The 15341-nt window shown below is 42.2% G+C and overlaps 1 protein-coding gene across 1 annotated transcript in view; it reads left to right on the top strand.

The window, feature by feature from the left end:
* LOC146036025 (cytochrome P450 2C23-like) overlaps positions 1 to 15341 on the top strand; it is a 47786-nt gene that overhangs the window by 15490 nt on the left and 16955 nt on the right. The window contains exons 2-7 of the mRNA XM_083159789.1: positions 3995 to 4189; positions 5143 to 5305; positions 5405 to 5554; positions 8044 to 8204; positions 8711 to 8885; positions 10023 to 10166. Coding sequence (XP_083015915.1) covers positions 4013 to 4189; positions 5143 to 5305; positions 5405 to 5554; positions 8044 to 8204; positions 8711 to 8885; positions 10023 to 10166 — 970 coding nt within the window. The 5' untranslated portion in view covers positions 3995 to 4012. The remainder of the gene's footprint in view (positions 1 to 3994; positions 4190 to 5142; positions 5306 to 5404; positions 5555 to 8043; positions 8205 to 8710; positions 8886 to 10022; positions 10167 to 15341) is intronic.

Raw genomic sequence — 15341 nt, forward strand, 5'->3', positions numbered from 1 at the left:
TTTGACACACATTGCGGCATTAGAGGGAATATATCTTTCTGACTTGCAGAAGACCAATAACTAATATGAGCTGTCAGGCAATGCACCTTAACTGTCGGTGAATATTCATATCAGTTACATAAACATTTCACGTGCGATTTCGATGGTCTGTCATATCTACTCCCTAGATCTTCTGTTTTAGCCAGATAAAACAGGACAAATCAATTACCCACCCCAAGGGTAATAATGCATCTGCTAATTTATCAATTCAACACTATGCATCACAGTATTGAACAAAATTAGAGTTTTGCATTATTCCGAATGCCCAATTGGCATACAATCTGCTTGCCCCCCAAATGAAGAGATATTCAATCATTGTGGCTGTATCAATAAAAACTTCACTATACGTCTACCGAATTGGGCGGATAAACAAGCGTAATCACCCTAGCACCAAATTGGTCTAAATTGGTCTAAAGTATTTTCCTCTCTGTCTGCAGACAGAGATATAATATAATACGATATCCTCTACCAATATCGTATTGGTGCACAGCTGCAGTTCTGTGCCCAACAAAGGTTGCCATACACAGGTAGATCTGTCCGGTCAGAACAAAAATCTGGCCATGGATGAGAGCAAATGACAGCTGACCATTTGCTTGGACCTTACCAGTGCATGGGCACCTTAAGACGGACACAAAATCACACGTTCAAATGTCAGAATATGAACTACAGAATTAATATCTTCCAGACATTCTAAAATTGGAATTCATTCTAAACCTAGCAGGATGCATATATAACATTTGTTTTCTGGCAATCCACAATAAAACGAAACACAGAGATTCCTGTCTCTTGGCTGATTTGTCACATACTGACAATACATTACATAATACACGTAGCACTGTAAGAGTTGCTACATTATCTCTCCCAAATACGACGGCATCAATTAATTTAAGCATGATAGCAATGTCACACTTTCCATGGTTCATGATTAATAATTTACCAATATACCTGATATATATATTTATATATATATATATATCTATATATTTATATACCTAGTGTATTCACCTTATTTATTTTTTTGCATTCACCCGTGTAGCTTCACTAAGACTTATGGGACGGTGATCTATGTGATTTTACATTTTAACGATGGCGGTACTGTCTTAACTGACTTCACCTTGCCGCGTTAACCATAAGTAATACGGCAAAACTGAAGATTGAAACTTGCAGACCCCGTGAACGGCCGGTCCAAGACATACATTCAGTCACTCAAACCAGGCATCACACCAAGGGAGCGCTGCGGCTGCGCTGACTGGGCGGCTGCTAGGTCTGGACCGACACAGCTTCACATTACCTTCCCCTCCCCCACAGTCCTACCCGGGCAGCTAGGATACAATATCCCAGGTGAAATCTGACTGACCCGGGGGCGTGGCTTGACCGGCAATGTGAGCGGGTGCGGGGAGTGAGAGCTCCGACATAATCCTTTATACATATCCTACCCCGGGACCCCTGCACGCTGTATACTTACCCCCATTGGCTCCGGAACTGCTCCTGTGCCCCCTGCATCTCTGCTGATACTCCTGAGTGGTTGTGCGGAGATCAATCTGGCTGCCTGCTGTGGTGAGTGTCTCCTTCACTCGTGCGGGCGCCATCTTGGATCCTCCGGCGGCTGTAGCTGGACCTCTGTGCCTCTGAGCCCTGAATGTACTGGTGCCCCGGCGGGTGTCTCGGGGGGTGAGGTGCCTGGTGACCCTCTGGAAGGTTGGCGGTGGAGAGTGGGAGTCGTCTTTTCTGAGGCGCGCTGCTCGGGCCGCACAGAGACGCCGGCGCCATCTTGCCTTCCTGGCGCATGTGCTAAGGTACCTGCGCTGACTTACTCCCCTGACCTGCTCGGAGCTCGTGGGGTGAGGTCTCTATTATAGTGGAACACTGTACTTAAACGTAGCTACTGGACTATATACTTGTGAAGTGCCTATCTGTGACCTGGAGGACTTCTACCAGTGACTTTGATTTTGAATATGGCCCTCTCTATACAATATATCCTGCCTCCGCCACCAGACTATGTAGACAACTGGATAACCTACGAGTGGGAGATCCACCTTTCTTATCTACATCTGAGAATTGCGACATGGCCGATGTGGGAGATATCCCTATTCAAGCCGAGCCTTTGGAGCCTCCTGATACAACCCTGAACTGTATAACCCTGCACAATATCGGGAGGGTAGACCCACCTTTTCTCTCTAAATCTGCAGGATATGTTGCGACCAGTGCACGGGATGTCTATGCATCTATATCTCCTTTGGACTGTCCTGATGTGGGTCTAAATACCCTAACATACCCATACTGCTCGGCCGATCTACACAAATATATGAGGGGCTGGGATACTCCCCATGTATGCATCGCTGATATTGCTGTTTGCCCTCAGATCCTTGACACCCTCCTGAAGTTTACATTTGCCTTCCCTGCATGGCATTATATGTATTCCGGATACTACCCTATCAGTCAGCATGCATCTGACCCTACTTATAGGAAAATCCTCTTGTCCTTTAACGAGACTGAACGCTGGCCATACTAGCAATACACATACGTCCAAACGTTATCTCTCCTTATATGAAGCCTTACTAACTCTGATATTGTCTATTCACACTGATTCTCTGTGTTCTGGATCGGATCTAAACTGGATACTTTAACATGCTCTATTATGGGGGACGTTATCCTCTCTTTTACCTATGTTTGATGGAGGAAGGCTGTTGGTACCCAAGCTCAAATATTTAACATTTAATATCCTGATATATCTGCCCTGGCAATTATCCGATTGCTCTCCTTCTATGTGGTATACGTGGGGGGGGGGGGGTTGGAGGGGGGGGGGGGGGCGGGTGAATAGATAGGTAGTTTAGATAATGGGGGGTTACGGTTAAGGGATCCAGGTACGCCTAGTTGGGGATGGGTTGTACAGGGTGGGGGGTTATGAAGGCGGGTTGCTTTGGTTTTTTTTTCTTTTTTGGATGGGTACTTTAGAGTTTATTTCAGCTACTTTCTTAAGCCAACCAGATGAGTGTCCATGATATGCTAACTAATATTCTATATACATTGTTTAGTGCAGGGCTTACTTTTCCTTACTGTATGAGGTAAATATTTTGTTAGATTAGAATACCTTAATGGCAGTGACGCGATTTGATATATATTGGTATGGGGGCTTGTATTCCCTCCATGCGTGCTCTGTGCCACCTATTCCTGGAGCCCAGATGGCGCCTTTGGGCTGTAGGAAATTTTCATATCCTCTACTATACCGATCCTATATGGTATCTCTGCACATATGGTTGGTTACTAATCTACTGTGAATTCTCACTACCATTATACCACTATTGCCATTCTATGTTTTACCTGACATACTATACGCCTATCCTGTGGCATAATATTGATATATGTGGATATCTTGCTGTCTGGTATGTTACACTATATGTATATGTCGGGGTTATGTATGTTTGTTTAATGTTTAATGAAAAAAACACAATAAAAATTACCGAATTTAAAAAAAAAAAGAAATTTGACTGACCCTTTAATATCATCTGGATGCAATCAATTAATAATTAATATCTGGATGCAAGTGATGGGATGCCACTGTCTGCACCAATACTTTGATGGACACATAAACTTTCAAACTTTTATACTTTTTCAAAGTGTAAGACAGATAGCTTCTCGTTATCAATACTAATGAGCCACTACCTTTTTTTTAATATCTTTATTGTTTTAATTTTATAATTGAGCTCTAATCTTGCCTCAATTTTGTTTTTAATATATGTTTCATTGCATTGCATATGTGTATATGTGTATATGTGTACTGTTTTCATATACAGACCATTTTTTAAACAAGTAAATATTCTTTCAACCAGCAGTCAACCTGTTGTGTTAAACATTTTGTCCTCCCCTCCTGATCACAACAATCAGGACCAATCACATACTGGCAACATTCACGGAATCTAAGATTGTTTCATAACTGTACTGTACTATTATCCAGGGACACCCAACTGTGACAATGGACATCAGTGGAACTGGAATGCTTATTCTGGTTCTCTGTGCCACTTGCCTCATGTACCTCATCATGGCCATCAGAGACAAGCGTAAGGACATGCCGCCTGGACCTACGCCTCTTCCTTTCTTGGGAAACATCCTACAGGTGAACATCAAAGAGTTGCCTCAGTCATTATTAAAGGTAAGAAAAGTTCCTCTCTTACAAACCACTTGTAATAAATTCTAGATTAACTACTGGTTACAGAGATATGGTATTGACAATGTTGTGACAGTCATATGAACTGGAACTAAACTAATGTGGCCTACACACTTACTGATGTGAGGCTATTTCTGAGCAATATTACTACATCACTCAGAAAATGCCCCCTACATCGCTAGAATGACTTCTATTTCCTTCGGTATCTGCCGAAGGGGGGATGAGTGCTGACGTCATTTGACGTCAGCCATCTGTCCCCTGTAGGCATCAGCCCACCCACACTTCCAGGGGAATGCCCAACATTTTCATGGGGACGCAAAATAAAATGCCAAGCGTTCTCCTGATCCAACCCCTTGTCCACCTTTGCCCGCCCCCTCTGGAGCGAGCAGCTTGGCAAATGTGAAAATCACCTAAGCTGTTCATTCCAGGGGTCTGCAAATACATGCAAGCTCAGACCCCCCCACCATCGGAACGGAGACAAATTTGCCCCATTCCAAATGGTGCAGAATGACCCTCAGTGTACAGTAATTGCTAATGATAATGTCTGACTAATGTTTCAGTTTAAAGAATCATAAAGTACTAACCCTTTCAAACTCAACATCTAGTGAGGCTCAACAGCCCTAGCGCTATTAGCAGATCCTATGGGGAGCCACTTTAAAATAAGAACATTATCATCATTCAACATTCAATATAGTCCATTTTTAAACAATTAAGATAAATATTGAAACCAGACTGTTTGAATTGCTAAAAAAAAAAAAATTGGACTGCAAAAGGTTAATGACAATGGCAGAAAAGTATCACAAAGCATCTTCCACATGTTTTTACAATGTATTTGATAAACACAACCCATTTAAATAAACTATTGTTTTTTTTTAGGAGAAAGTGAGTTTAAATGTTCCTGTAAACACTATTACATGTATGTGTTGGTCTTACCATAGCTCGCCAAGATTTATGGAGATGTATTTACTGTTCATCTGGGGACCAGGACCGTGGTCGTCCTACATGGATATGATACAGTAACTGAGGCCTTAGTAGAGAAAGCCAATGTTTTCAGCCACAGAGGCAAAGTTCCTGCAGTAAAATTTCTGTTTAAAGATTACGGTAGGTAATGAATCCTCCTAAATCTTTACAGCAACAGCACAATCATAGTTCTAATGTAACATAAAGTGATGGAAAATGAGATGATCTTTCTGTTCACAGGAATCGTTTTTAGTAATGGGGAGCGCTGGAAACAGCTCCGACGCTTCTCCATCACCACCCTGAGGAATTTTGGAATGGGAAAGAGGAGCATTGAGGAGAGGATCCAGGAGGAGTGTCGATGTCTTGGAGATGAGTTCAGAAAACAAAAAGGTCAGTTTAAAATTGAATAATTTTTATATTAGGGTAAATTTATAAAAGTAGAGATAGATGAAAGTATGGTCATAAATTAGTGCAAGACAAACGATTAAACTGAATTGTTATCAAGATCTATAAGTGTCCTTAAATATTTTAATTGTGTGCATGTGTCTTTGTGTATATTTATCCCACACTACATTAAAAAGAGCATTTACAGAATGAGCATAGGTGTGTGCACGGGAGGTGCTGGGGGTGCACCCCCCTTACGCTTGCATGCAGTGCCATTTTTACCGGCGAAGTAGGGTGCCCGATGACAGCGGTGGCTCTGCTTATGCTTCTGAGCTGAGCCACCTGCATGCAGTAGAACTGGCCCGCTCGGGTTTTGGCTGCTGTGCTGTCCCCAATATATGCGATCTCGTCTAATCCCCGGCCTGCCCACAGACTTGCTTTCTGTGCAGCACTGCAGTCCACAGTCTAGTTCTCTGTAGCATGGCCGCGCTGTCATGACACAAGTGCCGCCCTGGTACCATCCATGTGGCTGCAGCAGGGTTCACCGCAGACAGCAGAGCAGACTCCCGGCAGCAGCAGGTACTTATAGAGACACCCGGAGCTGGAGGTTTAAGAAGCTGCCTATGCTTTGTGAGGGACAGTTTATCAAAGCATTAAATATATTTTATAAGGTTAAGGGTGGGAAAAGTAAATTACATACAGTATATATACTAGGGTGCGTTGTGTGAGGGATGGACAATAAATATTTAAGGATTGTATAATCATATGTAAGATGTGGCAGTTTAACAGCCTTCATACACTATGCAATTTGGGCCAGATTTCATGAGAAATTGGCCCAAATAGCATGTGTCTGATGTCCGTTCTGTTCCGCATCGGATCAGACCCAGAGACCATACATTCTGCACGTACAGTATGGTCTCCAGGTTGGACCCCTCCTAGTAGCAGGGAAAAGGGATCCCATGTGATGTATCAAGGTAATTGGGCAAGTTGCCCACCGCTCTCTGTCTGACCACTGTCCCCACTCTATGTCCGGCACTTATGTGGCATAATATGTAATAGGCATTATGGCATGTGTTCTAATGTGTAATTGGCATTACAGTGTGTGGTATAACATGTAATGGGATTTATGGTGTGTGGCATAATGTGTAATGGGCATTACAGCATGTGGCATAATATGTAATGGGCATTACAGTGTTTGGTATAATGTGTAATAGGCATTACAGAGTATGGAATAAAGTTTACTGGGCATTACGAAATGAGGCCTAATGTGTAATGGGCATTACGGAGTGTGGTATAATGTGTAATGGGCATTACGGTGTACATTTTTGATGCTTGCCTTCGGCGTGCCCTGTCCCTCTTTCTACAGTGTGTATATGGTGGTGGTGGTGGTGGTGGAGGGGGGACTCATTCTGAAGCCCATATACATAATTAAGTCACCATCTGTTTAGTTTGTATTGATGCCCAGAATGCAGTGATAGACACGCCCAGTAGATGGTGATAGACACGCTCCAGTAGGCAGTGATAGACACGCGGGAAAAATAGATACCTAGGTATCTGTAAAGGGCGCCTGTAGGGCGTGCTCTGCCAAGCTGCAACCTGAAAAACGGGGTGTCACCCCCTTACAGTAAATGGAAAGAAAGGAAGGATGGTTGCGCTATAAAATAGTAACAGGTGTTATACGCATCATAAAAACTATTATTTTATTTTTATTTTGAAATGAAGGAATTCCTTTCCTTTAAAAAAGGGGGGTGGGGGGGATAATATATATCAAGCTATATAGCTTAGTAGCATAAAATGTGGATATACATGAAAATAAAAGGGTGTTGCGGTATTTGAATTTGTGGGTGATGTCCCAAAAAGTCACCTTAATCCAGACGTGTCCTGTCCTCTTTTGGGCCCAAAAGGATGATATTCCAGTTGTATTAGGGAAACAATGGGGTGAGATGCTTCCTCGCTGTATTGCCTCCAATTGATGGTAAATGGAGTTATTCCATAATGAATGTGAAAAGAGTTGTGGATGGGGATCCTGACTTGGCAATAATTAGAGAGGTGGCGTTCCTCCACAAAACGAATGATGCCTGTCCTTTGGATCCCGCACCTAAGGTGGTGGAAGCAATTCTGGTAAATTTCCCAAACTTGGGATGGTGCTGGCAGGCTTGTACTGGAAAGGGTTGTAGAAGGCAGCTGGATGGGTGTACCACTTGCGAACGCATTTCGCTCCCCTGCAGCTTTTTCAAGGTGCCACCTTGTATGACTTTAGGCAGGTCTTCTGAGGGAATAAAGTGCTTGATTCTGGCTATATTCCTTAGATGATAGAATGAGGATTTAGTTGTGGCTGATATCTGATGTTTAAGTGTCAAGCCACTGTCCAGGACAACACCAAGATTCCGCGCATGTTTTGAGGTTCTGCTGAGGAATATGTGTGCACTATATAACAAACTGATAATAAATAATTACCCCACATGACATTAGAATGACTTTTAACCACATCCTAGGTGCACCTTTTGACCCCACTAATCTCATAACTTTGGCTGTTTCCAACGTCATCTGTTCTATTGTCTTTGGAGAGCGTTTTAAATACAATGATGAGAAATTCCTTGGTCTTCTTTTCATGATGAAAGAATCCCTCAGGATAATGAATTCATCTATTGGGCAGGTAAGAACATACATTTAGACATCTTTTCTCTACTTGCCTGTGGCTAATTAAAGAATATTTAAGGAATAATTAAGAAATATTTGGCATATTAGTTGAATAGAACCAGGTAAAACTGTGGTAAGAGATTGATGCAAATCAATGGAGCTCTACTTGCTTAGTTTTACGTGTCCGCTCGCCACGCTTCGGGCACGGTGGCTCGCTGTGCTTGCCACACTATATAAAATCAACTCCCCACGGACATGGATAGTGGGGTATGAGCGTACTAACCATAGTGGGCGCCCAACTAACATATAAGTACCCTTTATACAATACTGACCTTACCTGCAATGTTCTAAACCGTTAATGCTTAATAAAATACAAAGGAGCTCCATGAATGGATAGCATGCACCTCTGTACACTACACTGTAGAGACGCTTTAAGATAATACCTACCAATTTCTATGATCTACAATATAATTTAATAAAAATACAATTTTTTTAATGTTTTTTTTCTTATTCCTATTTAAGCTGTTCAACTCTTTTGAAAAACTTTTCCATTATATCCCTGGACCTCATAAGAAAGTGTTGAGAAATGTTAGCTCTATAAAAGCATTTGTGATGGACCAAGTGATGGAACATCAGAAGACATTGGACAATGCCTGCCCCAGGGATTTCATAGATTGCTTCCTTATAAAGATGGCAGAGGGACGTAAGCTTGACTCAATCACATTATTGTCTATGAGTATTTGGCAGTGAAATAGTAATGGTAGAGTTTGCTATTTGTTTATTAAAAATGAACGGCATTGATCTACACATCAAACCACATGGTATAGTTTAAGGCAGGGGTGGCCAAACCAACCCTCGAGATCTACCAACGGTCCACGTTTTCCAAATCACCTTCAACATTGAATGCACAAGGTTGACATTGACAAATTGTCGACAAAGCAAAATGTTGACAAGGAAAAGGTCAACACATAAAAAGTTAGATATGAGTTTTTTCGCATTTGTTTGTACCAATGTCAACACCGGAGTATGTGGACCCCCAATTACTGTAGTGTGTACCCTTGTGCTACGAACTTTGGACCTGGTGCCTCGCTCTGCTGCTCTTGGCGCACTTTACCATTTTTCCATCTGAGTCAATGTGGACCGTAGAGCATGAAAGAGTCCAAAAAACAAAATAAAAATCGTGAATAACTCATATTGACCTTTTCTTGGGTCGACCATTGACATGCCAACCTAGACACTGTCGACCTATAATTCGGATCCTAGTTTAAGTTTGGATCATTTTATTATTTGAGGTTGTTTTTTTGTAAAGGGATTTTGAGTGCACCAACATGCTATGCTGTGACTTGAACAAAACTAGTGCCTAGGACAAATAAACCTTTCTATTCAATAGGACGAAATGCCTTAGAGCTGCCACTGGTTCCTACAGAGAGTGCCTTGGGCAGACTTTGGGCTGGAGAAGGAGAACATCCAGCATTTTATGGGCGTCACCATGAAAACGCTGGGCGTTCCCTTGTAGTGTAGGTGGGGTGATGCCTGGTTGGGGTGGTTGGCTAACCACATGACTTCTTTTACCGAATAGGGAATAAATCATTTGTTGGTCGGTGACCATCAAAAGATTTCTGTCCCCTTCGGCCGCATGCGATGGGATGTGTTCTCCTACACATCCCCTTGCATGCAAGCGAAGGAACGCGGGCAGTGCTGGCAGCGGGCATTCGTTGGGACATCAGGCGGCCGCTTATACGTTGCTTAGTATGTGGGTCTGAATCAGGTCCTATATTCAGATCACCCCAAATGTAATCTTGTTTCAGATTTTAATGACTTTATTTCCCTTTGTAGGAAAGGGAAAATCCTGATACGGAGTTCCATTTTGAAAACTTATTTGTTACCGTGACAAACCTTTTCTTTGCCGGGACAGAAACTACCAGCATGACTTTGAGACACAGTTTGAGAATCTTGCTCAAGTACCCGGACATTCTAGGTAGCTATTACCAGAAGTATTATATATTTGTTTTTATTTTTCTTAAAGGAACTTTACTTCCACGTTAATTAAGACCTCTGTATTTAGTCAATGTGCACTGGTGCTGGAGTTAGTACATGTGTAAAACTGGTACTTATGTATTATCTGGGCTGCCGATTTTTTGATTGTATGCCTTAACTTAAGGCATACAATCAGATGCGATGCGATGACCCAATTTTTCCATAGGATTCAATGTTAAAATGGACTGAGTCCATTTTAACATGGAATTCAATGGGAAAAAGGGGTCATTTTCATACCCCTACTATCCAAGTGGGCATGGAGTTGGATATAAACCTGTGGCGAGCGTAGCGAGCCACCGAGCCCGAAGCGTGGCGAGTGAAGCGAGCCCCGTGAGGGGACGGTATTCTGTGTCCCCTCGCGGGGCTCGCTACGCTCGCCACGCTATCCAACTCCATGCCCACTTGGATAGTAGGGGTATGAAAAGGACCCCTTTCCCCATTGAATTCCATGTTAAAATGGACTCAGTCCATTTTAACAATGAATCCTATGGAAAAATCGGGTCCATTGCATCGCATCGCATGCGATATGGTCGGATGCGATGCGATGCGATGGACCCGGTTTCAAAATCGGCAGCCCAGTTAGTACATAAGTACCATAAAACTTAAATAATTAAGGTTGCAATAGTTACATCAACCAGTAAGAGATTATATACTGTAAGTGATTTAATAAAAATCTTAACTTTCGGGTTTTTTTGTATAAACTTTTTGTTTCCTTAACCCCTTACCGACGCAGCCTGTTTTTGCTTTCCTGACAGAGCCCTTTTTTTCAAATCTGACATGTATCACTTAAGTGGGGATAACTTTTTTTTTGCTTTTACTTATCCCAGTGATTTTGAGATTGTTTTCTCGTGACACATTGTACTTCAAGTTAGTGGTAAATTTTGGTCGATACAGTCTGTGTTTTTTTGTGAAAAATACCAAAATGTCGTAAAAAAATTGAAAATTTTGCAATTTGCAAAATGTTAAATTTTCTGCTTGTGAGACAAATAATCATACCACTCAAAATAGTTAAGAACTAACAAAGACCATATGTATACTTTATGTTTCCATCATTATTTCAACCTCCTTTTAATTTTTTTGGACACTAGGAGGCTTAAAATATGAATAGCAAATTCTCAAATTTTCAAGAAAATTTCAAACACTGATTTTTTTAGGGACCAGTTCAGTTCTGATGTGACTTTGAGGGACTTGTATGTGAGACACCCCCATAAATGATGCCATTTCAAAAACTGCACCCCTCACAGTATTCAAAACAGCATTTTGGAAGTTTGTTAACCCTTTAGGTGTTTCACAGGAATTAAAACAAAGTGTAGGTGAAATTTCAAAATTTCATTTTTTTAGCAGATTTTCAATTTTAATACATTTTTCTAAGGAACACAGTAGATTTTACTAGAGAAATGTGACTAAAAATTGATTCCCCCAATTCTTTTGTTTTCATAAATATCCTATATGTGGCCCTAGTGTGCACGTTGACCAAACCACAGGCTTCATAATAGAAGGAGCACCTACTTGATTTTGGAGCCTCCTTTTTATGAGATTATTTTTTAGGCACCATGTAGGTTTCTAAGCAACATAAGATGCTAAAAGTTAGGAACCCCCCCACAAGTGACCCCATTTTGCAAACTACACCCCTCAGGGAATTCATCTAGGGGTATAGTGTACATTTCAAACCCCTAGGGGTTTCACCAATTGTGGTACAACTGGGCTGTGAAAATGAAAAATTACATTTTTTACACAAAAATGCAGTTCTGGCTCCAAATTTTTCATTTTCACAAGGAATGAAGGAGACAAAGCACCCCAAAATCTGTGCCCCAATTTCTCCCGAGTACGGCAATGCCTCATATGTGACCAAAAAATACCATTTGGGTGCATGGCAGGACTCAGAAGGGAAGGAGTGATATTTGGATTTTGCAGCACACATTCTGGTGGAATGAATGGTGGGTGCTATGTCGCATTAGCAAGACCCCCGAAGCAGCAATACAGTGGAACCCCCCCACAAGTGACCCCATTTTGCAAACTACACCCCTCAGGGAATTCATCTAGGGGTATAGTGTACATTTCAAACCCCCAGGGGTTTCACCAATTTTGGTACAACTGGGCTGTGAAAATGAAAAATTACATTTTTTTACACAAAAATGCAGTTCTGGCTCAAAATTTTTCATTTTCACAAGGAATGAAGGAGACAAAGCACCCCAAAATCTGTGCCCCAATTTCTCCCGAGTACGGCAATGCCTCATATGTGACCAAAAAATACCATTTGGGTGCATGGCAGGACTCAGAAGGGAAGGAGTGATATTTGGATTTTGCAGCACAGATTCTGGTGGAATGAATGGTGGGTGCTATGTCGCATTAGCAAGACCCCCGAAGCACCAATACAGTGGAACCCCCCACAAGTGACCCCATTTTGCAAACTACACCCCTCAGGGAATTCATATAGGGGTATAGTGTACATTTCAAACCCCCAGGGGTTTCACCAATTTTGGTACAACTGGGCTGTGAAAATGAAAAATTACATTTTTTTACACAAAAATGCAGTTCTGGCTCAAAATTTTTCATTTTCACAAGGAATGAAGGAGACAAAGCACCCCAAAATCTGTGCCCCAATTTCTCCCGAGTACGGCAATGCCTCATATGTGACCAAAAAATACCATTTGGGTGCATGGCAGGACTCAGAAGGGAAGGAGTGATATTTGGATTTTGCAGCACAGATTCTGGTGGAATGAATGGTGGGTGCTATGTCGCATTAGCAAGACCCCCGAAGCACCAATACAGTGGACCCCCCCCACAAGTGACCCCATTTTGCAAACTACACCCCTCAGGGAATTCATCTAGGGGTATAGTGTACATTTCAAACCCCCAGGGGTTTCACCAATTGTGGTACAACTGGGCTGTGAAAATGAAAAATTACATTTTTTACACAAAAATGCAGTTCTGGCTCAAAATTTTTCATTTTCACAAGGAATGAAGGAGACAAAGCACCCCAAAATCTGTGCCCCAATTTCTCCCGAGTATGGCAATGCCTCATATGTGACCAAAAAATACCATTTGGGTGCATGGCAGGACTCAGAAGGGAAGGAGTGATATTTGGATTTTGCAGCACAGATTCTGGTGGAATGAATGGTGGGTGCTATGTCGCATTAGCAAGACCCCCGAAGCACCAATACAGTGGAACCCCCCCACAAGTGACCCCATTTTGCAAACTGCACCCCTCAGGGAATTCATCTAGGGGTATAGTGTACATTTCAAACCCCCAGGGGTTTCACCAATTGTGGTACAACTGGGCTGTGAAAATGAAAAATTACATTTTTTACACAAAAATGCAGTTCTGGCTCAAAATTTTTCATTTTCACAAGGAATGAAGGAGACAAAGCACCCCAAAATCTGTGCCCCAATTTCTTCCGAGTATGGCAATGCCTCATGTGACCAAAAAATACCATTTGGGTGCATGGCAGGACTCAGAAGGGAAGGAGTGATATTTGGATTTTGCAGCACAGATTCTGGTGGAATGAATGGTGGGTGCTATGTCGCATTAGCAAGACCCCGAAGCACCAATACAGTGGAACCCCCCCACAAGTGACCCCATTTTGCAAACTACACCCCTCAGGGAATTCATCTAGGGGTATAGTGTACATTTCAAACCCCAAGGGGTTTCACCAATTGTGGTACAACTGGGCTGTGAAAATGAAAAATTACATTTTTTACACAAAAATGCAGTTCTGGCTCAAAATTTTTCATTTTCACAAGGAATGAAGGAGACAAAGCACCCCAAAATCTGTGCCCCAATTTCTCCCGAGTACGGCAATGCCTCATATGTGACCAAAAAATACCATTTGGGTGCATGGCAGGACTCAGAAGGGAAGGAGTGATATTTGGATTTTGCAGCACAGATTCTGGTGGAATGAATGGTGGGTGCTATGTCGCATTAGCAAGACCCCCGAAGCACCAATACAGTGGAACCCCCCCACAAGTGACCCCATTTTGCAAACTACACCCCTCAGGGAATTCATCTAGGGGTATAGTGTACATTTCAAACCCCCAGAGGTTTCACCAATTGTGGTACAACTGGGCTGTGAAAATGAAAAATTACATTTTTTACACAAAAATGCAGTTCTGGCTCAAAATTTTTCATTTTCACAAGGAATGAAGGAGACAAAGCACCCCAAAATCTGTGCCCCAATTTTTCCCGAGTATGGCAATGCCTCATATGTGACCAAAAAATACCATTTGGGTGCATGGCAGGACTCAGAAGGGAAGGAGTGATATTTGGATTTTGCAGCACAGATTCTGGTGGAATGAATGGTGGGTGCTATGTCGCATTAGCAAGACCCCCGAAGCACCAATACAGTGGAACCCCCCCACAAGTGACCCCATTTTGCAAACTACACCCCTCAGGGAATTCATCTAGGGGTATAGTGTACATTTCAAATCCCCAGGGGTTTCACCAATTTTGGTACAACTGGGCTGTGAAAATGAAAAATTACATTTTTTAACACAAAAATGCAGTTCTGGCTCAAAATTTTTCATTTTCACAAGAAAGAAGGAGACAAAGCACCACAAAATCTGTGCCCCAATTTCTCCCGAGTACGGCAATGCCTCATATGTGACCAAAAAATACCATTTGGGTGCATGGCAGGACTCAGAAGGGAAGGAGTGATATTTGGATTTTGCAGCACACATTCTGGTGGAATGAATGGTGGGTGCTATGTCGCATTAGCAAGACCCCCGAAGCACGGTGAAATGATGAACCTAATAATTCATAGATGTGTGGTATATTTTAAAGCACTCCTTCATACATAGGCCGGGTTTGTCGGGACAAGTTTCACAGTGGAAAATAGTTTGCTTTCGTATTCCCTTTTTATATGAGGAGAGATTAAGCAAGCTAGGACTATTTACACTTGAGAAGAGACGTTTAAGGGGGGACATGCTCAACATGTACAAATATATCAGGGGCCAATATAAGGAACTCTCAAGCACTCTTTTTACTGCAAGAAAGGAAACTAGGACACGAGGGCACGAATTTAGATTAGAGGAAAGAAAATTTCGTTCCCTCAAAAGAAAAAATTTCTTTACGGTCAGAGCAGTCAAACTTTGGAACTCTCTTCCTGGAGAGGTGGTG

This window comes from Crinia signifera, chromosome 9, assembly GCF_055691185.1.
Source record: "Crinia signifera chromosome 9, ASM5569118v1, whole genome shotgun sequence".
In the NCBI taxonomy this organism is placed as follows: Eukaryota; Metazoa; Chordata; class Amphibia; order Anura; family Myobatrachidae; genus Crinia; species Crinia signifera.